The 27,153-nt window shown below is 37.0% G+C and overlaps 1 protein-coding gene across 2 annotated transcripts in view; it reads left to right on the forward strand.

Moving 5' to 3' along the window:
- kcnh4b (potassium voltage-gated channel, subfamily H (eag-related), member 4b) overlaps window positions 1–20,583 on the forward strand; it is a 53,854-nt gene extending 33,271 nt beyond the window's left edge. The window contains exons 8-16 of one of the 2 annotated variants that reach the window (XM_015036276.1): window positions 1,062–1,256; window positions 2,198–2,397; window positions 2,566–2,815; window positions 2,903–3,117; window positions 10,291–10,329; window positions 12,150–12,535; window positions 13,867–13,958; window positions 15,886–15,962; window positions 19,040–20,583. In XM_015036276.1, coding sequence (XP_014891762.1) covers window positions 1,062–1,256; window positions 2,198–2,397; window positions 2,566–2,815; window positions 2,903–3,117; window positions 10,291–10,329; window positions 12,150–12,535; window positions 13,867–13,958; window positions 15,886–15,962; window positions 19,040–19,972 — 2,387 coding nt within the window. In that variant the 3' untranslated portion in view covers window positions 19,973–20,583. Of the gene's footprint in view, window positions 1–1,061; window positions 1,257–2,197; window positions 2,398–2,565; window positions 2,816–2,902; window positions 3,118–10,290; window positions 10,330–12,146; window positions 12,536–13,866; window positions 13,959–15,885; window positions 15,963–19,039 lie in introns of both variants that reach the window. The other variant, XM_015036269.1, reaches the window with a different exon arrangement.
- Window positions 20,584–27,153: the final 6,570 nt, after the last annotated feature.

A 27,153-nucleotide genomic window follows, 5' to 3' on the forward strand; every position in this document is an offset into this window, starting at 1 on the left:
GAATCATTAGAAGTCAAAATTGGAAATCAAAGAACATGCTAATTTTCATTTAGAACAAGCACATGCTAGCAGCAGGCACGACGGAGAAATTTCTTCAAACTCGTACCTGCTCATCATGGAAACAACACGAAGAAATTCATATGATGCAGCTTTAAGTTGAAGGCTGTTGATCTGGTAGTAAATAGAGCCGCTGCATGTAAGTTCGGCGTGAATGAATCCATGGTTCGCCATTGGAGACAGAGAGCTGCGTCCTTAATAAATCCACCAGATTTTGTGGAAAACCGAGATACCAGCGGCTATAGCCCGGTACGGCTTTTATATTTATATATATATATGTATATATATATATATATATATATATATATATATATATATATATATATATAATTAACATGTTAAATTGTTACATTTAAAGATGGTAGAATTTGGACAAAGTTTGTAAATTTGACAGAAGTTAGGTCTGAATTGAACCAAACAGCATATCTGCAGTATGGTGCACAGATGGAGGATGTTTGGGGCTCAGCGTAATATTTTCTGTACACCAAAGTTTTCTGGAGCCAGATGGGAAGTTATCAATCTTTCCCTTAAACCCAGGAACAAAGTAGGCCATGCAAGCAATGAAACTGGAGGCAGAGTCTGGGGCAAATTTCCTCTGCAGCAGTGTGAGAAAATAATAAACTCCAACAAAAGTGATTTATTGTTCATAAAGTGGTTTTAAAAGCTGGTAAAGTTCAGTTAGTTTTTCTTATATGGGCTTCCTCTGCCTTTATCTGTCTTGAATAAATGTGGATTAGATTAATACCAGATTATTTTGATTATGTTTGACTCTATTTAAAATCTAATGTCTGTATTTACCCCAAAACTGGTTAATTGTAGCCATCCAGTTTTAAAATGCCAGCTTGCTATTACTGTCCATATCCTCATTTTGGCAAATACCCACATACAGACAGAAGCTGGCAATGATTTTAGCTTTTCTCTCCATCCTTTCACTGAGATCAGTCGTTTTCCTGACCGACACAATGAGAGAGAGCTTTTTGAAACGGTCTTGCTTTGCTCCCCAGGGTGGCTCCATGAGCTGGGCAAACGTCTGGAGACTCCGTACATCAACAGCACAGTGGGCGGCCCGACGGTCCGCAGCTCCTACATCGCTGCTCTCTACTTCACCCTCAGCAGCCTGACCAGTGTGGGCTTCGGGAACGTCTGCGCCAACACCGACGCCGAGAAGATCTTCTCCATCTGCACCATGCTCATTGGTGGTACGTTTGACACCAGGTTGTCTCTCTCTCTCGCTCTCTGTCTCTGTTTTGTACGACAGTCCAAGAAATCCAGCAGGAGTCGGGTAGAACCGCTTGGCTGGGTTTGGAGACGCAGCTTGATGCAATCACCATCTTTCAGAAACAGATTATTTCAGCTGAGGTGGCAATAATAAGTGCGGCAGCCCAGCAGATTATCATGGGTTTATTTTACTGCCTGTACGAATCATGATGATGATGTAAACACAGCAGTGACTTGGTGTCAAATCCCTATGGATGAAAGAGCAAATAAAACTTTAAAAGTTCAAAGGGCTGAATTTATTTGAGCTCCAAACGAGAGTTTTGGGATCAAAGTTTTATATTTATATTTATCTTTAGTTTAATCTTTAAAGAGATTTTATTTGTGGCTCTTTAACTGGGTGAGGACAGTTTTTTCTCTTGCATATTGTGAAATAATTATTTGGTTTGAATTGCAGCATTAAGTTAAAACTCACAATTCAAGATTAATGAACTTAATGTTTAGACAACTTCTGAGTTAAAACCAAAACATTTTTCTTGGTTGACTGTAATTGCATTTGACTCAGCATTTAATCTTTTGTACATATCTAATATTGGATATAATTCAGATTTAATTCTTTTATTTTAACGAGAGCGTGTATAATTTGTAAATCCCATTACATGCATAGGAACTGTTTTTCTGCCATTATTGAATTTGCGGTTTGTCTGAATGTTCAAGCAGCCCCAGCAAGAATCTGTGCTTTAAAATAAAAAAGAATCTAAAGATGACACCAAAACAAGAGATTCTGTAAGGATTTTTCCTGTTTTCTGTTTTCCCGCTTTCTTTTGAGTTAGCTCACCTTTTTGTCCGACAAAGAGAAAAACTTTGCTGAGTTGTTCATGTGTCTCAGCCGAACTGCTATCATTACTGCCTCCATCTGCCCCAGCTCTGATGCACGCTGTCGTCTTCGGTAATGTGACGGCCATCATCCAGCGCATGTACTCACGCCGCTCCCTCTACCACACGCGTATGAACGACCTGAAGGACTTCATCCGTGTTCACCGTCTGCCCCAGCAGCTTAAGCAGCGGATGCTGGAGTACTTCCAGACCACATGGTCTGTCAACAACGGCATCGATGCCAACGAGGTGGGAGTCTCCTTTGTTTTCACAAGATGCCGTCCCCCAATGACTTAAAGATTAAGAAATGATGATTTTGTTTGTGTGTGTGTGAAATCCCCTCACAACCCTTTCACACCATCAACTGATTTAAAATATTCCAACTACTCTGCGCCTTATTACATCAAATATCCCCAGCTCCTGCACGACTTCCCAGATGAGCTGCGGGCCGACATCGCCATGCATTTGAATAAGGACATCCTTCAGCTGCCGGTTTTTAAAGGGGCCAGCCGAGGCTGCCTGCGCTCACTCTCCCTTCATATTAAGACCTCTTTCTGCGTACCTGGGGAGTACCTGATCCGTCAGGGCGACGCTCTGCATGCCAACTACTTTGTCTGCTCCGGTTCCCTGGAGGTGCTGAAGGACAGCATGGTGCTGGCGATATTAGGTCTGTTTTATGGCAAACCTGCACAGAAACATGTTCATAAGAGATAAACGAGAGCAGGAAAGTGATTGTTGATGTTTGGGATTTTAGGAAAAGGGGATCTGATCGGGTCTGACTTGCCTGGAACTGACCAGGTGATAAAGACAAATGCGGATGTGAAGGCGCTCACCTACTGTGACCTTCAGTACATCAGTGTGCGCGGCTTGAGAGAGGTGCTGGAGCTGTACCCAGAGTACGCCAGCGTGTTCACCACCGACATCCACAACAACATCACCTATAACCTGCGTGAAGGCAGCCAAGACGAGGTACCAGCAAAACAAGAGGATTGTTTTGTATTTAATCAAAATTGCAAATTTACTACCTGGATTTGTGTTTTTTGTTTTTGTTTTTCGGGGGGTTATATTTATTGCCTCTGCAGCTGGGTAACATTTGGTCAAAAGGAGACTCAGTTGTTTGAGAACAGGACATTTCTTAACCCTTTTAGACCTAAGTTTCAAATCTCTGCCTGGATATTTTTGCTTATTTTAATTGCACAAAGTTCTTTAAATGTCCTGTGAGTAAATATATTTCCCCATTTATATCCATAACAACCGGAACTTTCAACATCTAGCAAGTTATTTTTGCAATTTACCATCTATTAAAAGAGTGTTGCACCAGATTAATTTCACTTCCTGCTAAGATGGGAGTGAAATTACCGTAATAACTTGATATCAGCTGGAAAGCGCAACGTCTCCCCTTTCAGAAACTGTTGGAATTTTTCAGGTAGCGCAACATGTGGCGGGATTACGGTACTGCAAATTTGACTGCATCGTTGCCGCTACGTTCAGTCAGGAAGGGTTGAAAGTTATCTATTATGCTTCCTTGAACAGGTTAAGATAGTTTTATGGGCTACACAAAACATATTCATTAATTTTTTTTGCATAAATGAGATTTTAGTCTGCTCAGTTCTGAATGAGCTGGTTTAAGGCTTCCTGTCACTTTAAATACAAACACACTGCTGCTGGCCACACCCCCCAACTCAACGTTTACATTCACACATGGAAACGTCTGAAAACAGATGCGCAATTATACAACTGCACATCTTTGAAAAGCAGAAATAGAGGCTCCTGCACAACCAACAAGAATGCAGCAAGTAGTTTCTGGATGGCAAGTCAACAACAAAACACTTGTCTTTTCCAGCAGCTGTTGTACAGCACATACAGTAGTAAAATCGGTTGAATAAAAGTGCTGGAGCTCCGCTTGGGTTGCTAGGTAACGGCACAATGTCCGCTGAATGTGGCTTAACAATCGGAAGGTTTTTGAAGAGAAGCTCACTTGAGTTTCTGCAGCTAATACAGTCTTTTTTTATCCTAGTGAATGAAAAACATCACCCAAAAATTAAGAAAGATCCATGTTGCAGCTCTGCAAGGTGTGTGCATGAAAACTTAACATAAAAACTAGTAGAGAACTGGAACCCTGCTATTGTTTGTAAAAATAAACAATCATTGCAAGTAAATCCATAGATTAAAAACATAAAAACTTTTACCATTAGCACACAAACGTGGCCAAACAGTGTGGAACAGGACATACTAAGCAATACAATTTTGCCCCCTAAGGTGGCTTTGTCACCCTACACGAGTCTCGTTCTGCCACAGCAACCAAAGACCAATTACTATGAGTGGGTGCCAATGTCAGGCAGGCATATCATTTCATTTCCCCAAAGCCCAGCAGGATGCTGCTCTGTGCTGCCTGACAACCAGCAGTCATTTCAGAAAACCTTACATAACTACTATAATATAGAGAGAAAATGGGAACATGCATCCGATTACATTAGAAAACCGGGCATCTTAAACCACAGCCTTTTACCAAAAAAAAAAAAACAAGTTTTATGTCACCCTAAACCACATGTGTCAAACTCAATGTCCGGGGGCCAAATCTGGCCCGCTGCAGCTTTTTATGTGGCCTTCCAGACTCCAAATTACGACAACAAATCCCTCCAGTTTTTCACAAGTCCTCCAAATTCAACAGGTCCCCACATTTTTTCTGATTTTACTGCCCTTTTTTCTCAAAATTGGTCAAAACTGTGGAGTTTAATTGACAATGTTTTCAGTCTGCAACTGATACATCTAGCAATAAAAAGTCACATTTAACATCACATATTAGCGTAAATATAAAAATTCCTTACAAATATTTTTAATATGTGATTTTGATTACAAAAAGCTACAAAAACAATCACAAAATCCTAATGGGACATATATTTATTGATATTTTAACAGCTAAATTGGTTTTATCAACACATTCTGGCACAACCAGGCCCTTTAAGAGGATTCATATTTTTGACATGGGCCAAAATGAAGCTGAGTTTGACACCGCTGCCCTAAATCGTAAAGTCTGAGCCAATATCACTCAGCAATCTGCATTTTATAATATCTGTATTTTTCAAGTATAAATTGCGTAAAGAAGCTCCCATTATTATGTTGATTTAGCTAAGAAAATGCCTTTATGAATGAAAATATGAAAAATGTATCCTACTATCTCATACGGCTACAACAGTTGCTGAATAAATTCAATTTAGTTTAGTTTTACTTCACAAATTCACAACGCATACAAGCCCTGGAGTGTAAGATGTGAACATGTATTCTCCTTTTGGTTTTTTCTTCACTTTTCTGCTTTTCCAATCATTATAAGGAGGTAAATTAAACATTATGCTAATATGACAAACACAGCTAATGAACTGTGTAATAAGAATTCATTAATTCAAGTACCTTACTTCTTGTTGGGTTTTTTTTTAAGTCTAATCAACATAACAAACCCACAACCAGCACAGTATGTGCTCCTGCGCTTAAGTAGCTTTGCTAAATGAATGTTAAACCATAAGTGTTATTATTAAATCATGAGATTAAATAACAGAAAAGAAAAGTTGAGTAATTTTTTTTAAATGTACTTTTACTATGCTGTACTTTTTACTTTTACTTGAGTAATTTTGTTATGAAGTATCGCTGCTCGTACTTGAGTAAAATTTCTGGATTCTTTAACTTCAAACGTGTTTTAACCAAAAATTCACCAGACACAGACACACACCTGAAGTTTCTGTTAAGGTTTTAGTTTTTTATTGAAAGGAACTGATTTGGAAACAATTTATTTATTTTGTTTGTTTGTTTGTTTTTCACTTGCATGAATTACTGTCATTTCTGTCCTTAAAATACCAAAATTTCCACTTGACTTTATATTTAGGTCCTTCTGATGATGCAATTTTTAAATATTAAAGGATTGATAATATGAACAGTTACTCAGTACTTGAGTAGACTTTTTACCAAATACCTTTTTACTCTTGAGTAATTTTTGGATGGAGACTTTTTACTTTTACTTGTGTAAAACCCTGTTGAAGTAGTGCTACTCTTTTTGGGTAATCTGCCTACCTCTGAGTAATGTAAAAACTTGAGATTTGTTGTGAATATTTTCTATTCTGCTTTTAAGTGTTTACATTAGTTGTTGCTGAAAATGTTAATGGAATGCTTGTGTAGTCCAGAACTGCCTGCTGGCTCTGATGATCTTTTTTTTGTAACATCATTCTTATTGCTACGTGTTGCCTAGCATAGCACTGCGTGTTCCTGCTCATTCATGTACTTGTTCTTGACTGTTACCTCAGTTACTGCAGCACTTTCTCTAATATCTCATTAACAGGATTGAAACCCCTGGTTTTATAGCCGTAACATTTTAAAGCTATGGCTGATATGGACTGAAATGTTGAACAAGACAACAAAAATGTTGGGTAGCTGCTTTGCATGGCATTATTCTGAACTGAAAGCAAATTAACGGTGGGATGTCTGTGGTGTGTGACTGATAAAAGTGACAACTCTCCTATGCTTTCTAAAAACTGATTCTTGTTAGCAGTCTGTTAGTTCCTCTTGATCCCCTCTAGTCGTCTCCATTGTTTGAAAGTTTTGTTGCTCATTAGTTTAATCTTTGGGTTTTTTTATCCTCGCCTTGTTTTGATTTTTGTAGTTTGGAACAGGAAGGACAAGACATCTGTGAAGGGTTTGCTAATTAGAGGACGTCTTTCTGTCAGTCGGGCTGAGGGACGCAGCTTCCACTGTATTAATTAGGGCTTCAAAAGCTGAATGATGCTTAACATTTTGATACCCCAATGCAAAGTTAAACTGGCAAATTACCAGTTCTATGCATGTAAACTTAAGTGGTTAATTTTCTTCATTTCAGTGTTTTTCTGCTATTGTATTTGATTTAACAACGTTCCCCTGGTTGAAGAACAAGGAATGGTCAAACTTATAGCTGCCAGACATCAAAAACTGACACACACATCATCTACACACTCGCAGTGAAAGTATATATAAAACAAAAAGCTTGTTGCCATATCGGCTTTTTGTTGGGGCCTGCCATAAGCATTACATATGGAAGAGCAATGACTGCCTTGCAAAGCACAGTTACACATTGGATTAGTGTGGTCGTTTAAAATGAAGCTTACTGAAAGTTTCAAAATAAAAGCTTCAATATTCCTCCCACGTTAGTGCACCGCCATAGGCAGTGCAATAATATTTGCCTTCATTGTGTTTCTTTCCTCAGGATAGTGAACTGCCTTGCACATTAGCACAAACATTAGCATTTCAGTGCATCCCACTTGTTAGCCTTTTCCCTAAAGTTAGCTATTAGCTCATTTTCTTATTAATTAGACATGTTTAGTATACTGAATGGAGCAAGCCAAATTAAAACAACATGCTAGTGATGCTCCACATGCTACTGCCAGCATTTAGGCTAACATTAGCATCTTGGCATATACACTAATTTTAACATGCAGAATGGCATAAGTCCATGTTATTCAACAAGTTTGTAACTCTCCACATGCTGTTGAGTTGAGTACATTTAGCATTGATGCTAATTTTTAGCATCAGAACGCTGGGTTCCAACCGACGGGCACACTTTGGCAGGCCCCGGTTAAATTTCTTCAGGAATTTTCTAGTTGTGTTTTAAAATGCAAGTAGAATCGATTAACTGATGCTTTCAAATTACAATGGTAATGATTCAGTGTTACTAATCTGAATAGTTATTTAAATCTACTGTTTGGGATTTTATCAAGTGTAACAATACACTGTAAAACATTTGAAGGTGGTTTAACTTGAAAATGAAAGCCCACCTGCTGCCTTGGAAATGCAGTTTAAGTCGACAAGAAAATTGTTTTAGTTTTAACTCAGAAATTAAAGTTCATGAAGTTGCTTTAACAACAAGAAGCAAGTGTATAAAAGTTGTTTCTTTTTAAGTTCTGATAGCTCATTAATCTTTGAGTTTTAACTTAATGCTACAATTTAAACCACAGAGTTATTTGGTTTAGGAGCTTGTTTCTACCAGCTTTTGCACATCTATGGTCTGAAATTGTTGTCCAAAGTTCAATATTAAATAGACTGGACGGGAGAGCATATATAAACACAGATTTTAAATCTAGATCTAAATTTAGATGTGGTTCTAGCTTCTCCTTTCTAAATAGAACGCTATGATTTATTTTTACTATTTAATGTTAAACCACCCAATTCCAATTATCCTACATACGCAGATCAGGAGCTGCTTTGTAAAGTTATATTCTCATGTATAACAGTTTGCACATCTAAAATAAGAACATAATAGAGGAAGATGAGTGGAAACACTTCAACAATATTACAACACAAACCTATTTTATTATTATTAATCGCTAATAAATTTCCACTAGTTTGAGTCTATTATTTATCCTCATCTTCAAAGATTGAGAGATCCTTTATGTGGCCTACCACAATCTAAAGTGATTCAAACTTTAATTTCCTTTTCATCATTTATTTTTAAACACAGCCGTTTGCTTCGGGGATTAAATTTAATGCATTCTTGCATCAAAGAGCTTGTCGGCCTCTAACTGTGCGTCTTTGTCAGTTCCTGCAGAACATTTTTCATCGATTAGAGAAGGCCGCACCATTGCTAAATAATTATCCTCCCCATTGCTTAATAGCCAAAGCTAATTCTGCCACGCACCAGGTGGAAAAACAAACTTACAAGCAATTAGGTTTGGGGGAAAAATATCTGGTGATTCATTCAAATATATGCAGAAATAGAAAGGTGGACCAATGACCCATCCTGAAAAACTTAAACTTTAACAGCTCATCTTTTAAGTTCATTTCCTATTTTTGAAGTTCTGCGATGAAGATAGTTGGCAATTTTCCTCCACCGGTTTCATTCGTTTTCTGAGTTGTGCATTAAATTAGTTGAGATTATTAAGAAATGTGATTACCAATGTTATAAAACAACCATCTGGGGCGGCTAACACACCGACTGCAATCAGTTCGTAATTGCAGCTGCGACTCATTGGCTGTAAAACTCCAGGCTTCATTATTTTTGAGGATAATCTTGAGAACTCTTGTTTATTTGAATTTCCATTATTGAGCTGAAGTGGCAGTAAATGACAAATAGGAAATTTTAGCATCTCACAAGGAGCAGATGTAAAAAATGACAGTTATTAGTCAAATTCCCGAGGAGGGAGATAAACAAATAAATAAAACACAGGGAGAGAATTATTAGCATTTTTAACTTTTTGATAGAAATTAAATATTTTCTGTAAGTAGCAGTTCATTTTCAAAAATCAAAAATCTGAATGTTCTTAAAGGGCCGGTTGGGCCAGAATGTGTTGACAAAGCTCAGTTAACTGTTAAATGTTAATAAGTAGCTGTTTGTTTCAGCATTTAATAAGTGTTTCTTAAAATAAAATAATATTGAACATCTTTTCACACTGATCAGTCCATCCAGGATTTAACGTGTTTTTTTTTTTGTTTTTTTTTGTGGGATTTTTTTTTTAACAACCAAAATCACAGATTTTATCACAGATTTTAGAAATATTTGAATTTCTAAAATTCATCATCACTAATGTGGCTTTTTATTAATTGCCGTATAACTTGACATCAAGTAAAGCTGAAGTTTAACTCAATGTTTTCGGTTAATTTTGAGAAAGATTTGCTGTAAAAATCAGAAAAAATGTGGGAATTTGTAGATTTTGTGTGAATTTTGCAGATTTGTTGTTCATGTAATTTGGAGTCTAGAGGGCCACATAAAAAGCTACGATGGGCCACATATGGCCCACGGGCCTCGAGATTGACACGTGGGGTAAAGGATTTCTAATTTAACATTTACTGTAACATTTATGGTTTTACTCGATGAGGCTGGAAAATATATTTGAAAAGGTTAATTATTTACACATCTACTTGTGCAAATCTGAACGTCTTACTAAATGTTTCATTCGACCTTCTCTCTTCCTGCCACTTTGCCCTTTTAACCTCTTCTAGGTTGAGGTTTACATGCCAAGTTCATTTCATTTCTACTGATCCTCCAGAAACTGCTTATTTCTGATATTTTGACTCGGTTGTGCTTTTAAGAAGCTTACCATATTTTCAAAAAAAAAAGCCTTCAAACGCACTAGAAGTGCTGTTTTCCCAACTTGTCGTCTTTTGTCCCCTTCCTTTTTGTCCCTGCAGGGCTTCAGCAGATTCTGCAAGTCGCCCAGACTTTCCCATGTGAGTTCTGCATTCATTTAATACCCTTCCAGTTTTTCAAAGGGTTTTTATTCCTTTTTACGACGCGCTTTCTGAACGTGTTAGTACGTTGTTACAGAAACAGGAGCACTGCACTGCATGCATGGTCATGGAAAGGGCCTTTTATTGAGGATTAATTTTCATACAAAACAACTACAACGCTCTCAGTGAATCCAACATTTTAATAAGCCTCAAACTTGAATATTTAAAAAGTAAAGATGAGGTTTTGTCTTTCTTAAAAGAATATCTTCAGTCCCGACTCATCGAGTTTCTAGTGAAAATATCTTAACCATAACTAACACATAACTTTTCAGCTACATATAGAGGCTTGTTTTAAGTTAATAATTTCTTAATATTCATGAAAAAGTTCTTGTTCTATTCTCAGATTATTTAGCTTATAACACATTTTTCCCATGTTACAAGTTAATTTATCTGCCAGTCGTACAAGTTCTTTTTTTGTCAGTATTAAGGAATTATTTACTTAAAACAAGCCTCTATGAGCTGAAAAGTTACTTTTAAATTAGTTTAGATATTTTAAGTGGAATCAGAAACTAGTCCAAAATTACTTTGTAAGATTTTGTGCTTTTGAAGTGCATAGAAATGATTATAAAATCTGTCTTCAGGTATTTCTTGGCCCACTTTTGATATTTTAAATAATTTATCTCGGGTGTATGAAATCCAAAACCTACACATGCAAACTGAGTAATTTAAATCTTTTTTGTTTTGTTTTGTTTTATTTTACCCAGAAACAATTATTCACACCTTGAAAAAAGAGTGTTGATCTCCTAAAACTGCACAAAATACAAATACGCATCACCTGATGAAGTTAAATCCACTAAGTTCATGCAGCTTGGTGTTGGAAAGTGTGCATTAAAAGATGAGATTGCATCACCTTGTTGCCTATAATTATACACACAGTGTAATTAAAGGCAGAAAAAGCGATTTCCCCTGGTTTCCATGTAGATTTTTGAGGCAATCCCTCCTGTTTTTCATGCGGTGCTGCTGCTGGTTCTGTGGGACCGTCTGGCCGAGTTTTTCCCCTCCAGGTTGAAACTCGTTTAGCAGAGACGGGGCAGTCCAGTCCCGGGTGTTAGCTCACTAACTGGGTCAATAACTCTGAAATCTTCTGAGCTACTTTTCTTATCTTGTTCCGTACCCTCACCCATCTCTTCCTGCTATTTTTAGAGCTGAGGTCACATTGCAGGATTAATCTTTAGCTGGAATCGACACAGGGTCTTTCTAAATCAATAATATTAAAAAAAAATCAATATTTGCTCAGCATTGTGTTGATCTGCTGGGGTGATGGGATCTGTTTTTGCAACATGTATTGCATTTCCTGGTGTCATATTTTAAAGAGCAAACCAGGATTGTTTTAGTGCACACTCTCTCAAAAAATCTCTTTAGAAATAACAAAGTAAAAAAATTGGAATTGGTAAGTGGTACTAACATCAAAACTTCTTTATATTTGTTATAAAGCACTCTTCGTTTACAGCAGTAGTGCAAATTTTAAAAAATGAACACTTAGGAGTGGCGCAGTCAAAGTTTGGACTTAAACGTGATGGAGATGTTGTACCATGACGAGGTCCTCCAAGCCCAAAACTGTCAAACGAGGCTGAATTCAGACAGAACTGCAGAGAAACGTGGGTCCCACAGCAAAGTAAAAGCTTAAAACCCACCTGTGTCGAGTTGCCTCTGATCAACATATTTGATGTGTGTTTGCTTGATGATTTTAATGTTGACATTTGACAAAATGTTATGTTTTTAACACTACTGTATCCGTTTATTGTGCTCCTTTCCAGCAGTCCCCAAAGCTCCCTCCTATTGTTGAGACGAAGTCGGACGACCCCGACGACGCCTTCCACCTCTCTCCAGCCACGCGCTCCCGGCGCAACCTCCTGCTTCCCAATTTCACCAGCCCGGTTCGCCGCACCTCCCTGGGCAACCTGCTAGGGGACGAGCTGCGTCAGTTCAACGCCCTGCGACGATGCCGTTCACCAAACCTCAGCCGAGGATTCCTGGGACAAAGCTTGTCCCCTCAGCCACCTTCAAAAAAAGAGCACAGCACTTCCTTATCCACCCCAACTCAGGCTTCAACTTCAGCTAACGGCGAGCCGGGAGACGAGCAAAAACCTGCAAAGTTGCTCATCCCAACGGTGACGTGCTTTCCACCACCGGACCTCAGCCCCAGGTATCGGGACATATTTACCTTTAGGTATTTCTACCTGGGTAAAAATGGCAAGATGAAGCTGAACGACTTGAATAATGCAGTTTATTTTGATAGTATTATTATTTAACTACCTGTTGAAACTGATGAAGTTTGTACAATTCTTCGTCCACATCATTAGAGCTAATATGGATCTTTGGTATCTGAAACAATTAATGGCGATAAATCAATTATTAAAATAATCATCAACTAATTTAGTAATTGATTAGTCAGTAAATGGAGAATACAGACTCTAAAAAGACCACTTGCTAAAAAGAAAAATAACATATTCAAGCCAATCCTGTTCAAAAAAAAAAAAGCATTTAAGATACAAGACATGATAAATTTGTTCTACCCAAAACTCCTGAGGTGGCATAGACTTAGCTTTCCTAGACTCAAATTCACTGTAGGAATGCTACATTGCTGCATTTTAGGCATTAAAATGTTTGTTTTCTTATTTAAAAAAGCAATTGAATTACTTATTTGCATCTTAGTGTATTTCTGATATGGCATAAAAAGGCTTAAATGGTTAAATGAAAATTCAAACCATTTTTCAGGCTGATGGATAGAAAAATCAGTTACTAGAATCCTCAGTTGCAGCCTTGATGTATTTGTGTTTTTTTTAATCTCTTCACTGCTGTCTGCATAACAAATTACCCACTGGGAACAAGAAGACAGGAGAGGTACAAGAGACATGAAGAGGAATAGGATGATGTTTTAATAAATTATTAGACGTATGATATAAGGTGTCAGTAATAAGAGTGGCCACATATCCAGTCAGGTTTATGCTAGGAGCTTATAGATGCTTATACAGAGAGTTGAATTCTCTGCAAAGTGCTAAAGTAGATTTTACAAAACATCAGGGTGACTGTCTGCATAAATAACAGTGTGGATTAGAGAAAATCCCAAATAAATTCAAATTGTGCACACAGGTATAATTTTAAAGAAGCGTTGAAGTTCACTCCAACACAAAACACCGAAGAAGAACGATGCTCGAATATATGAGAACAAAAGTCCCACAACTCCTGTAAATGCATATTACAGCAGATGTCACTGTATTTCATTACTGGAGGGCCTTATCTTGCTGCTCCTACCGTCTGTATCTATAATGTATCACCCAGTAAGCTCCACATGTGGGTAAGGGCTGGTTCATACAGCTCAAATATCTCATCCCATCACATCGAAACCCACATGGGCGTCTGCCAGCTGCAGCTCTCATGGCACATTCTTGGATCATCTTGTGTCTCTGATGATAATTGAAAACGCTCTACTGTAACGTTAACCCACATTCTCCATCTCCTCATCCCTCCTATCAGGGTTGTAGATGGCATCGAAGACAACAGCCACACGTTCCATTTCACCGTGGAGCACAGCAAGCCCAGCTCCAGAACAGGTGGCATCACCCCAGGTAAGACACACCGCCGCCCCCCAGCCGTGGCGGTAAGCTGGAGGCCAGATGGCGTGGAGGTAAACCGGAGAGTTCAAACACTGGGTGCATGTGAGGCAGGCCTGCCTCCTTCTGGGGAAATCTGAGAGCGCAGCAGAAAGGAAAGACAGCCAGGTGTCAGAGAACATGTGAAAGGACAAGTGAGGTCAGAACGGGGTTCACACTGGGTGAGTTTCTGCTGATGATGGCGGTCTGTAGGCTTCAGGTCACACGAGGTCCGGTTCATTTACTTTACTGGAGTCAATATGCAGTTTTCGCAGTGCATTTGTGGTACGAAACATATGGGGGAATTTTTCTGCTATAATTCGAGAGCACACATTTTCAGTCTGAAAGCAGGACTTCATGTCTTGTTATCAAAACTTTCAGTACTTTTAGTACGTTTAGTACTTTTGCTAACATTTTCAGTTTGAAAGCAGGACTTTGTGTCTTGATCTCAAAACTTTTAGTACTTGTGCTAACATTTTCAGTTTGGAAGCAAGACTTCATGTCTTGATCTCAAAACTTTTATTACTTTTGTTAACATTTTCAGTTTGAAAGCAGGACTTGATGTCTTTCTTCTTGAAACTTACTCCTTGTACTCAAAACTTCTGCTCTCCTTCAAATATTCACTGTGCTGTCTCAAACCTTTGTCCTCACGCTCAAAACTTCACTCTGCTTGGATCAAATCTCCGCTTGCAAACCTCTCTGCTCGCCCCCAAAATAAAAAAGTACTGTCGCCTGGCAACCTCTCAGCCGATACTTGTGCTACAATTGATAGAAGCCACACAGGTACACCCACTAGAAGAAAACAAACACACCCTGTATAACACTTTCATTCTATTGGCTGAGAGGTTGCCAGGTGACCTCTCAGTTTCTGGTTTTGAGCAAGTGAGCAGAGAAGTTTGTAAGAGGAGATTTAAAGTTCCAAATCTTATGTTTCTGAATAAATGCATTTTGGTTCAGATTGTAGCAGAAATTAAGTTATGTCATATATAATTGCTGCTGAGGAACATTAGTAATTTAAAGCAAGGAGAAAAGGAAGAGCAAATTCACAGTGACTAATGCTTTAGCATTGCTCAGAGCTAACGTATGGAGAAATATTTTATTTTATTACGTGCTGGCTACAAACTATTATCTGTTTTCATGGTTCATCTGGTGCACTGTGCTTCCTAATTACTCTCTCTGGGATGATGTCACAAAGCTTTTTGTATATGCTAAACATGTCCAAAGAGTCATTTGTGTTTCACATACTTCTCACACAAGAGCTGCTCTGATGCCATTTCACCACATTTAATTTGGTTTAGTTAAAAATCTTCACATATTTATTTATATTTGTGTAAACTGCAACCAAAGCAAAAAGCATTGGATTCTCAAAGAACAGCTCTGTTCATAGATTATGAGGAGTGTCTCAATCTTTCTGGATCTGGAGTTTGCAGTGAAGAAACATTTTCCAATTCCTACAGCCATTTATTTGTGGGGAAAACTGCAACCCGAGGCAAAAAAGCTGTGTATTGCTTGTAACTCTGGTGTGTTTATTTCTCAGTATTATCAGTGCAGTTTGTGTCATTGATCCAGAGAAAAAAGCAGGTGGTGTGCATAGAAAATGTGAATAAAATGTAGAAACTGCATATTTTTGTAAATTTGCCCATATAGTTTCTTGCTACAGAACAATTCATGCAGATTCTAAACTATTTATTCTTTTTTCACTTTTCACAAATGGGAAAAGTTTATAAAAAATGAAAATATGCACATTCTTAACCAGAACAGGGCATAAGTCAGCAATAATTTTATCTTTTCTGAATCTATAGATCCACAATGTTCTATTAAAACTCACATTAAGTCAAGATTTCTGTGATGTGATTGTATTTTTTTTTCTTATGTGTTTTATCTTTTTCTCATAATTCTCCAGAATCCACACAAACAAATGCCACTCTGCTGCAGGAGACGGAGGAGGTGAAGGAGAGCATAGCTCAGCTAAATCTTAAGGTAAAGTGACTTAAAACAGGATTAAGGGGTAAATATGATTCATGGCCTTGAAATTCTACCTTTGCAAATATATATTGTGATATAACCAATTTTAACACAAGCACAAATTGGGATTTTGTTTACTTATTGGCACCCCTGGTAGCAATGTGTGAATAGCCTTGAAGCAAATTAATCTTATATGAAAACAGGATTTATTTTTGTTCTTTAATTTTATTTTTATTATTTCAACCTTTATTTTGAGGACATTTTTTCAGTGGGGAATAAATATTACAACGTAGAGGAGCAAGTAATGTATATTGTCTGTGTCTTCCCTTTTTCTCTGACTTTCTTCTTGTCAAGTTACACAAAAATAAAGGTCACTATTTCCACAATTATTTTTTCTTGTTTATTTTAGTGATGAAAGAAGAGAAAATGTCTTTTTTTTTCTTTTTTTTTGTTTCATTTCCAAACTACTGTTGGTAACTTGCTTGTTTTTTTTGTATTTCCCATTTTAAGGAGTGACTAAAAGAAAAGAACCTTATATCTTAAGTGATGATTTTTTATATATATATATATTAAATATAAGGAGTCTTATTGTTTAATTTTTTATTTTGTTTTGCTACATACCTCGCAGGTGACTGTATTTACGAGGATGTTGGTTGTTTTTTTTATTTATTTCTTTTTCTTGTTGGAATTGTGATTTTTTTTTTAATGTGAAACGCCTAATAAATATATTAAACACTAAATATATATAAGGAGCATTAGCAAGTTAGTCTGTGATGTTATGCTCCTGCAATATATATTTAAAAAACAAACATATTTTCCAGGGGTGCCAGAAATAGTGCTTTGTATTTTGTTGCATCATTTCTGACTCTGTTTATACTTGACTGATGCTTTGCACCTAATCTGACTGTAAATGGAGCTACATTTGGTGCAGCGTAAGCGTCCAGATGGACCCAGTAAGGTGCTGTCAGAAGTTAATATTAATTAATCAGCAGGGCACTTCTGCAATGCAGAAGAACATCAGGAGTGCTGACTCAGAAAAACTCAGGACAGTGTGCAGCTCTAAGGTGGATCTTCTGACCCAACCCTCCCTCCAGACATCTTTTCTTCTTCTCTCATTAGGACACCTTTGTGGTTATATTCACACATAAGGCACCAAATAAACCTCAATCACACAAGCTGATTAATTCCCCTCCTTTGGGAAGACTTGAAGGATTTAAACTGTTCGGGATTTTTTATCGTTACTGGAATATGGTGGTGGGCTCCTTCCTTACAATCTGAGTTCAATTCAATTACCAAACCTAAAAACATTTTGTTTCGATCCATTTTTACTTCCATGTTTGTTAAGAGCACTTTTCAATGTAGGCGAAACCTGGAGAGTTTTCTTTCTTCGTTCTCTTTTCCAACCACTCATTCATTTTTAGCCTGCAGAAAAAGCGCTAAGCCAATGAATAAAAGTAAACTGATTTAGGATTTGGCATTCTTACCCCCACAGACTCACAGATGTGCACTTCGTACAACAGTGATTCTTGAGAATAGGGACAAAATGGGTTTTAATTTTCCCATATTTTTTTTATTATTTCTCAACCTTATGTATGCAAATATGACAAATAATGTTTTGGAAATGTAAAGATGCTAAGGTGCAGACTCCCAGTTGCAACATTTTTTTTAAACTACATTTTTAATTGACCTGACCTAGAACGTTGTCATCACCATCTGACAAAAATAAATATAAAATAATTTTTAAAATACCTTATTAGTGATATTTTACTCATTTTTACAGACAAATGCTTCTAAAGAAACAAAAAAAAATATTAATAACTGAAGGTGGTGACAAACTAGTGAGTAAAAAAGAAATACCTGATACATGTGAAGTAATGCAATTCATGTAAAATAAATTAAAATGAATTAATTTTACATTTAAGTGAGATTTGACAACAATTTCACTGAAAGAATCACAAAAACTCTGACGGAGTTGACAAAAAGCCAAACTACCTCAATTTATAGAATAATATATGATGTTATTCTGAAGGAGGCCATATTGTAGCTCATCAGGCCCATGAAATCTTTACAGTTTACTAAAATTAAGCTTTTATTTCACAAAATTTCATCAAAGTTTTGTAAATTGTCAGTTATGGTGTTGACACATCATGGTTGTGACAAGCAACTTAAGAATAAAACAAGAAAAAACTAAAGAATAACATAAGCTAACCAGAGCTAACTAGCCCTCTTAGCATAGGAAGAGAAAAGACGACATCTTGGGGTCCTCAGAAGTTCTGGTGCCCCCCAATAATGCCTGATTTTTTTTACATTCTTTTCTGACGGTGTTGACAAAAACTAGGGACAAATTTCAACGGAGTTGGAAAATATCTAAAAATAATTTTTAATTCAATTTATTGATACTTTTATAATTATTTATATGACTACTTATACTTAATTGTCACAATATATAATTTTAGTATTTCTTTAATTATTTTAAACTATTATAATGTGTTGAGTTCTGCTCCTGGACAAGGGCTTTTACAGGCATCATCCACCGACTACAGTGTTTAAAATAAAAAAATATTCAGCAAACACCAGGAAAATATACATTGTTGTGCTCACATGACCCAGGTTAGTTTAGTCAGGTATTTGAAAAAATTATATTTTGTGTATATTTTATTCAAATTTTGTGCTTTATCCATAGGACCTGTTTTGTCCCTGTTCTCAAGAATCACTAACAAGATGTTTTGAACAAGATTTGTTTTCTCCACAGTTTTAATAGTAAAGAGGGTTATATAATAATAATAAAAAATAATCAAACTATTTTTAATTTTTTTTACTTAAAGAAAAATCTCAAGGTGCGCACAGCTGTGCAGCTGCAGGCGCTACTGACCTCAGTGATGTATTTGACATTGGAGTTGGTTTAATGACTGCAGAAATCCACTTTACCTTGGTCCGCTATTGGAGTAGCTGCCAGCTTTAGCCTCCAACTGGATTTAACTGAATTCAAACCTTAGTTCAACAATTCGGAACTATTCTTTTAAGTTTACTTTGCTTGACATTATTGTAAAAAGCTTTTTAGTGGTAATAACATACCTATGTGCTCTACACAGGTGGGCGTATTAAACCAAGAAGTATCGGAACTCACCAAGAGCCTTCACAACATGATGCATCTCCTCCAGGCTCATGTATCTGTAAACCACCACCACAAAACCCCCTGTCTTTCAACTCCTCACTCTGTTCATTCGGTGTCCAGCTCTCCCATAGCCCCCAGCACCTCCACAGCTTACTGCCTTTATACCAGTCCGCAGAGTCTCAAAGCCCGGGGCCACCAAAGTGGACCAGTCGCTTCCCAGTGGAGCTACAGCGAAACTGTTCAGTCCCATAGCAACCAGTCTACCACACCAGTCTCTAATGCCTGTCTACGACTTTCACTAAACTCTTCATCTAAGTTAGGTTTATGCCATAGCACTGAGAGCATGACTTTGCCTGTATGGACCAGCCCATCTCTGTTTCATGTCGGTGGAAGTCCTGACTTGGCGCGTCATTCAAGTCGGGATGAGTCCCGACCTCTCGGTGCTGGTCCAATCTCCATCAGCCAGTCCCATCCCACGCTGTGTCTGCAGCCTTCCAGTGACGGCGATGAATTCGCCTGCCTTCTGCCCAGCGCTCCAGCAGGTACATCCACACACAGCCTGCTGGACCCAATGCCTCAAACCTCCAGTGATGCTCTAGGTCACAATTTGACCTTCCAGATCCACGACTCGCACTCCTCCCTCCCTGCTGCCTCCTCTTCACCGCCTGCATTACCCGGCCAGCCGTTCGACTCCTCTCTGGATTCGGGATCTCCACAGATGGATGTTTTAGCGCCCTGTCTCACACTGGGCGACCCCTCTGCTTCAGAGCACACCAGTTTGGAGTGTCTGCTGGGCAACAGGGACTCTGTGGAAAGTAGGGACAGTGAGAGCATGTCATCGCGAAGGTCCAGCATCGGCGGTCAAACTCAGAGCACCGAGCAGTCATGGTGCCTGGACCTCACAGACTGAAAACGTCCACTTTTGAGTTAGACTTGGCAACAGTAGCACTAACCATAAAATTGCGCAAATTGGAATTGCGTAAATAATTTCATATGCCAATTTCGAAATTTCTGTTTCCCGCATACATTTTTTCCCAATGGTTTCCTGAGATAGCAAGTTAATTTCCTGTTTTCTTTAGATAACTAGTTAATTTCTCAATGGTTTTCTCGAGATAATGAGTTAATCCTGATGATTAGTCTGTGTGTTAAACCTCATTCCATCCTTCAACGCATGCCGTTACGCACAATCGCATGTGGCATCAATCTAAAGGCTGTAATGAGATTTAAAACTCCTGATCTCAAAAGCCATCAGGAAATGAATTCTTTATCTCTAGAAAACCATCAGGGAAAAGGGTATTTGGAAAACAGGAAGTTATCTTAGAAAAATGGAAAATTACCTCGTTATCTTGAGAAAATCATTGGGGAAAAATATTTATGAAAACGTCCTCTCTCGGCTTCTATAGATTTGTGAGCCGTATCAAAGTTGGTGTTTTTTGCAAAACAGAAATGGAAAAACTTTTTTCCATCCAACCAGTTTGTATACAGCAGCAGCACACTTACTTGTGGGAACTGACCTCCTTGGACAACATGCAGCTGGCTCCACCAGAGCTCTCAGCGTCGGACAATTCGTCAAAACTTGAGTTTGTTGAATCCGTAGCTGTAATGTAAACTCACCGACTCAAATTTCCCCCAAACACTACATATGTAGCTGCCCCTATAACAGGGGTGGCCAAGTCCAGTCCTCGAGAGCCACCATCCTGCAAGTTTTAGAAGTATCCTTATTCCAACAGACCAGGATCAGCTCTACAGAGGCCTGATAACGAGCCAGTCATTTGATTCAGGTGTGTTGAAGCAGGGATGCATCTGAAACTTGCAGGATGGAGGCTCTCGGGGACTGGACTTGGCCACCCCTGCCCTATAATATAAGGAGCGTGTCCCTCAACGAGTAAATAAGGCTGCGATCACTCTGCAGCCTGAAGTGACCTAGTTCAGTTTTTGTTTTTTTTTTTTGTTTTTTGTTTTTTTGTTTTTTTTTTTTGTTTTGTTTTTTGTTTTGTTTTGTTTTGCCGTAATGCGACATGTATCCGATTTTTTCATGACAGTCTGAACAATACAGGTCGGGTTTTTTCCGAATGCGATACAGACCACTTGATGCGATACTATCCAATCTTTTCTAATGAGACCCGAGTCTCAACGGCCAGGTCCTGAACGTCACTGATACTCGACAAACGTCACTATTCTGCGTCCTGATACGCGCAAGCAGGAAGAAAAACAACAACCATGGCGGACTATAATGAGGGTTAAATTGCTAAAGTACTGATTCCGGTCGGACAACTTCAAAATCATAAGCTATGCTCCACCGTTAGCATCCATGTGTACTTCCGCAAACACCGAGCACGCTCTGTGTGACGTCATTGCGCCCTCTACTGCGCATGCGGGACACGTTCAGGTCGTTTGCAGTTCACACAGGAGAATACATACAATTCATATATTTGGAAGCGTGAACGACCACGGCAAAAAGAAAATCCGTTTTGATAAAAAAAAAAAAAATCATAATTGAGTCACTTCAGGCTGTATTGTGAACGTAGCTTACGACGCTGATGTCTGATAATGGGCACTACTGCAGTGGCTGAAATATGAATACAACTCATAAGTGTTTCGATCCATCATCGGCATTCATTTTAATGATTGAGCACATAAACAAGCTTATATATGTGTGATCTTAATTCAATTTCTTATTTTATGTTAACACCTCAGTTGCAAAATTGTGTTTTTCCGACAGCAGATTATCGGAAAACGTTTGCGCACATTTGTAATGGAAACGCATCAATTGTCACTTTATTGACATGCATCTTCATACAGTATTTAAACCATCTCTAGCAGATTGTTAATCTGTACTTTTTGTTAGCATCCTAACTCTTGGGCTCCTGCATTTGTCACTTTCTATGCAACAGCATGTTTTTGTGCATTATATCGGCTTTACAGAAGTGTGTCTTCAGCTCTGCCACAGGAGCCGCAGTATATGTTGTATATTTTTCCAGCGTCCTCAGTTATTTTGCCATCTATGAAACCTGTTACCTCTCTTGCATGGTAAAAGTTGTTTATTCTTTTTCCTAAGGAAAAGTGTGTAAGCATTCTACATTTCTACATCTATTATTGATTGTGTACACAAATACTGTATTTATACAGGAAGTGAGTCTGAGCTATTGGATATTTTCATATAGAGAGGAACTACAATGGCATGCCTCACTTTGCATGTATGAATATGTGCACTGCATAGATTGTCTGATTTTTTTTAATTATTATTATTTTATTGAATGTCTTTCCAAAATTCAGCATTTTCTTTTCAGACTGCTGTATATCCACTGAACTTTTACTTTCTATGCCCTGCAAATGATCTGGACATTTAAATACATTTCCACACTGTCAAATTAAGTATATTTAAAATTTAAATTTCACCATATTTTCTGTAGTAAGTATTCGAAACACACGTCTGCTGAAGAATATAAAACACATGTCCATATTAAACTGGAACATTTAAATCATGTTCATCCACACAAATTCCTCAGAGGGAAGCACAAATTTTCCTGATTAATTGAGAGTATTTTATCTTTCTGAAAGTTTCTCCTTGGTTGTGAAAATAAAAAACTGAGACCGCATCCTGAGTATCTTTACTGCATTGTGTTGGCTGCATAATAATGTTTATTATCCTGCTGATTGAGCCAATCAGTAGACCCACAACACCACAGATTCTCCGACATTATGCTTAAAATTTTGGGGGACTAATTTAGTCTTTGGTTTATGTTTGACTCAAATAAAGTGGTTTTTGAAATAAAATAAAATAAAATAAAAAAATAATAGTAATAAATCTGGCCAAAGCAAACTGATCCTGCTAGAGTATAAGTAAAGTTTAACAAACCCCACATGGTTATGTTTGGGAGACTTGTCAGACGGTTTTTAGAAGAATACATTGTTTTTATTAATGCTGCAGTTACATTTATTTTGAAGAGATTTCTGGTAGTACCAACACCTGTGGAAACTATTAGTTTTTATATTTTACTTGTTTATTTTTTTTAATGAATAACATACATAAATTGAAAGTTGAAAATGATTCCTGTGCTCTATAAGATTAACTCGTTTTTTCAGCCACTGCTGAAAATCATCATTTTACTGTGCATGTATCACCAGTTTAAAAGAAAGGAAAACGAAAAGACTTGAGCAAATGTGTATATTTTTACTAAATTTTCACAAACTCTAAAAAGAAGTGGAAATATTCTTCAGAGAGAGACTAATTACACTGGGTTACAAAAATATTTTTTGGAAGTTGTTTATATTTGTCAACTGAATTAGGACTATTTTGCACCGCTTAGTCCAAAAATGCCATTCATTTTTCTCAATCAGGTTATTCTAATTTGATCTAGACTAAATTGATGACATTTTTGTGACATTATCAGTTAATTTCTGTTAATATCTCATCCTAAAAAAGGTTTTAGGAGAAAGAAAATGTTTTCTAACAGAGTGCATTAATTAAATTATATAATAAACACTGATAAGGGTAAGTACATGTGAATTGAACATTACGTCTTCATTGTGCTAAATTCTCCGTCTCTTTTCTGTCCTGATGGACTCTCTTCTGCTCACTGATGCCAGATTCTCAGGAAAATGATCCATATGTGAGAACAAGTCATGCATTTCGATCCTCATGTTGCTCCATAATTCAGAAAGTTGACTTTTTGAGCAAAACCAATGTGATGTTTGGATTCAGCACATCAAAATGACCCTAAAACAGTTGGAAAAACCCCAGACAACCTTTTGGTTGTTGACAAGTGTTTTCTATTTTACGGATTTAGGAACCTTTGTCTGATATGACAGGCAGTAAGTTTTGCATAATTTGTCATTTAATTCAGTTTATTTTTGAAATCTGCAGACATCTGTACTTCCATAACTGTCACATTAATAAAAAAGTTTTGCAGAGATTACGTCTTATTAATCAAAAGAATATATAACAGAGCCACTTTTTTATCTCTTCTTTTATCTCTTCTTATCTCAACAAATGAATACCAGAAATTGTAAAGTGTTAAATCCTGCAGATGACTTTGTAAAGAATATTCAGGAGGGAAAAGAGAAGTCTTTTTTGGGAGGGGCAAAAAAACAGGACAGGAAAACTGCTTAAGATTTAAACAGAAATCAGATTAGTTTAGTGTATCGGATACATTAAGATGCTATGTAAACTCAGCCCATGAAAGGCAGATGCAGTGCAATGATGGTACGATGGGATATTATGTCTCGCCGCCTGCGTCGTGACTCGGTGTCATCTCACGAAGATGGAAAAGAACGAAACCAAGGCCGAGCAATCAGTGAGAGTACAGTGAGAATCTGAGAAAGAAGAAGAGCCATGGTGACACGGCGATCTGAGGAAAACTCAGGGAATCTGAGGACAACAAGAGATTAATACACTTAACAGAAAACAGAGAAACAGATCCGGGCCAGAAATGAGGCAGATTCAAACGAAAGCAGCAGCAAAGCCCACTGAGGGAAACAGAAAGTGATTAAAGGAGTGATTTAACTTGTTTCTGGGAGGATTAAACCTTTAATGCCCCCATGTGACAAAAACAGCCTCACCCCAAGCTTGAGAGGAGTAATAAAATAAAATGACTTGAGACTCTTTGGCAAATCCAGTCATTAAAAAATAAATAAAAAAAAATCTATACCTTGTTTATACCTTAAACATTTTTTGTTGGAGTAAACAATAGTGAAGCTGTTTTTTTTATTATTTCTCATATCTGGCCTTGAAGTTAAGCTTGCTTTCCAGAAAAAAAAAAGCCTTTTGACTTTGGAAATTAATTTGTGAAATACCTGCATTGCAATTCTTTAATCTTTTTTTCTTTCAATCTTTAATCTTTCAAATTTTTTACATCTGTGAAAGATGTAAACACTTTGCTGGGATTATGACAGTCTTTAAGTTGCATTTTCTTAAACATCCAGACTGACACGACGCGTGTTTGTGCTAAGCTAAAATAGATAATCTGGAGACTTCTTCATTGTATTAAACATAAAAAGATCATATTAAATAAATTATACCTGTTTATTTTACACTGTATAGTCAAATAAGTTTCAAATAAGTTGGGAAAGTTCTTTTTTTACTGTATTACATTTAGTACTTAAATTACTCTATCAAGCCATTTATTTATTTCTATTTTTATTGCCAATTATGTCAGAATCCGTCCTTCTGTGGTCTTCTTTGAGAGAAACCCAGTTGTTGTTTTTTCTTGTGAAATTGCGCCATCGTGTGTTGAAATGCACACAATTAAATTTTTGTATTTACTTCACTGTTCTTAAAAGGTGCAGATGCTTTGGTGTATTCAGCATTTTTATCTACTAAAAAGAGACAGAAACGGAAAATCATATACATAAAAACAGGATTAATTTATTATTACAAATATTATTATTCTAACATATTTTCAGTGTGTTGGTAATATGCACAAATATATCCCAGATGTTCACTTTAAACTAGAACATGAGTCAAAATTTTCAGTTGTCAAATGTGCGATTCGTGCCTTGTCACACACTGAGGTCCTTAATAAGATGTGTTTTAGTCTGAATGTGTGTATTGTATTAGTTCTAGTTTTATTTCATTATTGTTTGCAGTTTTTTATTGTTCATTGTGGATCCATGGATCACTTCAGAAACAAAACACGTTTCTTTGTTTAGTTCTTAAAAGTACAATTTAAAAATAAGTTTTCATTTTGTGAATTAGTTGTTAATAAAATAGGTTTGCAGAATTTTCTGACATTATCTTGGCATGCCTCATTTTGAAATCCCATAAAGAGATCCTGTTAATAAAAAATGGTTTTGAAGATTATGTTCTTATGTAATTTACCTCCACAGATGTTAGCTAGAACATCATGTACAAATTTAAAAATGGAAATTGTCGTGGTGCAATATGAAGTGATGACCTGTATTTTCATTATAGTTTTAATGGAGAGATTAAGATATTTTTATGTTGAGTTTGACACAGTTATTTACCTTTCCCAGGTAGTTGGGACTGTGAAAATCAGGAAAAAACACAGTTACACGGCTGAATCAAAAACAAGAACAGTCTACTAATAATTAACTTATCAGTGTCAATATCTGACTCTTTAAATGCACAATTTATAAATTTTAAAAATTATTTTCTAAATTTAACAAGGAGTCAGTGAAGGGAAGCATGGATAAATGTAATTTTTTTAATTCTTATTTTGCAGCATTTTTGAAAAGTTTAGGATATTTTCTTTTCGTTAGATGTTCTTTACTTTTGCACTGACGGCCAAATTTATTCAGAATTTGTGAGTTAAACATCTGTCATTTATGCATTTTAAAAAAAGAAAAATAATTAAAGATTATATTCTGGTGACAGAAAGAGATGCCTGGAAACATATGAAAAATCTGCTGAAAAACATGTTGGCTCAAGATGACCCCTGTACATGTGTGGTTTCATTCATTCTGAGTCAGATGTGTTTTTGTGCAACAAATTTCCTCACACAGAAAAAAGAAAATCATTACTGCTAACTTGATTACACAGAGACGTGCTTGCACTGACAAAATAATCAATAACGGGACATTTTGTTTGTGGAACAGTTGTGTAAATGTGTGTATTTCTGAAACCCCGGCCCAGCATTGCAACACTTGTTGAGAAAATATGATTATTTTTAGTGTTTAATACAGTTTAATCTTTTTTGAACAAATTTTAAACTTTGAACAGGTTTCTGTTAGTGATTTAAAATTAAAAAAAAGAGGCTGGGTAAGTATTCAAAAGTACCAAGGAAAATGGGGTGATCTGTAGAGCTTCTCCTTGGACCCCTGTGGTCGTAACACATAGGACAGGAGGCCATGGATTAACATATGCAGGGAGGTAGAGGCCAGTATCATTTAAACTACCTTGGGAAACAGGAACTTACCGAGTTCACGGGAGATCAGAATCCTTCTGTGAACATCTGGGTTGTGTGAAGATTTTGAACCACTAACAGTTAATTTACAAGATATTTCTTTTAGTTATTGATGGTATGTTCTGGCGGAAAATTGTATTATTTAGTTTTAGAATTCATTTAGACGATGATGAATGGATTTGAAAGTTGTATTATTTCTGAATGTTAGAATTAAATGAAAATGTTT

The sequence above is a fragment of the Poecilia latipinna genome, unplaced genomic scaffold, assembly GCF_001443285.1.
Source record: "Poecilia latipinna isolate Pla-1442-1.1 unplaced genomic scaffold, P_latipinna-1.0 Scaffold22, whole genome shotgun sequence".
Lineage (NCBI taxonomy): Eukaryota > Metazoa > Chordata > Actinopteri > Cyprinodontiformes > Poeciliidae > Poecilia > Poecilia latipinna.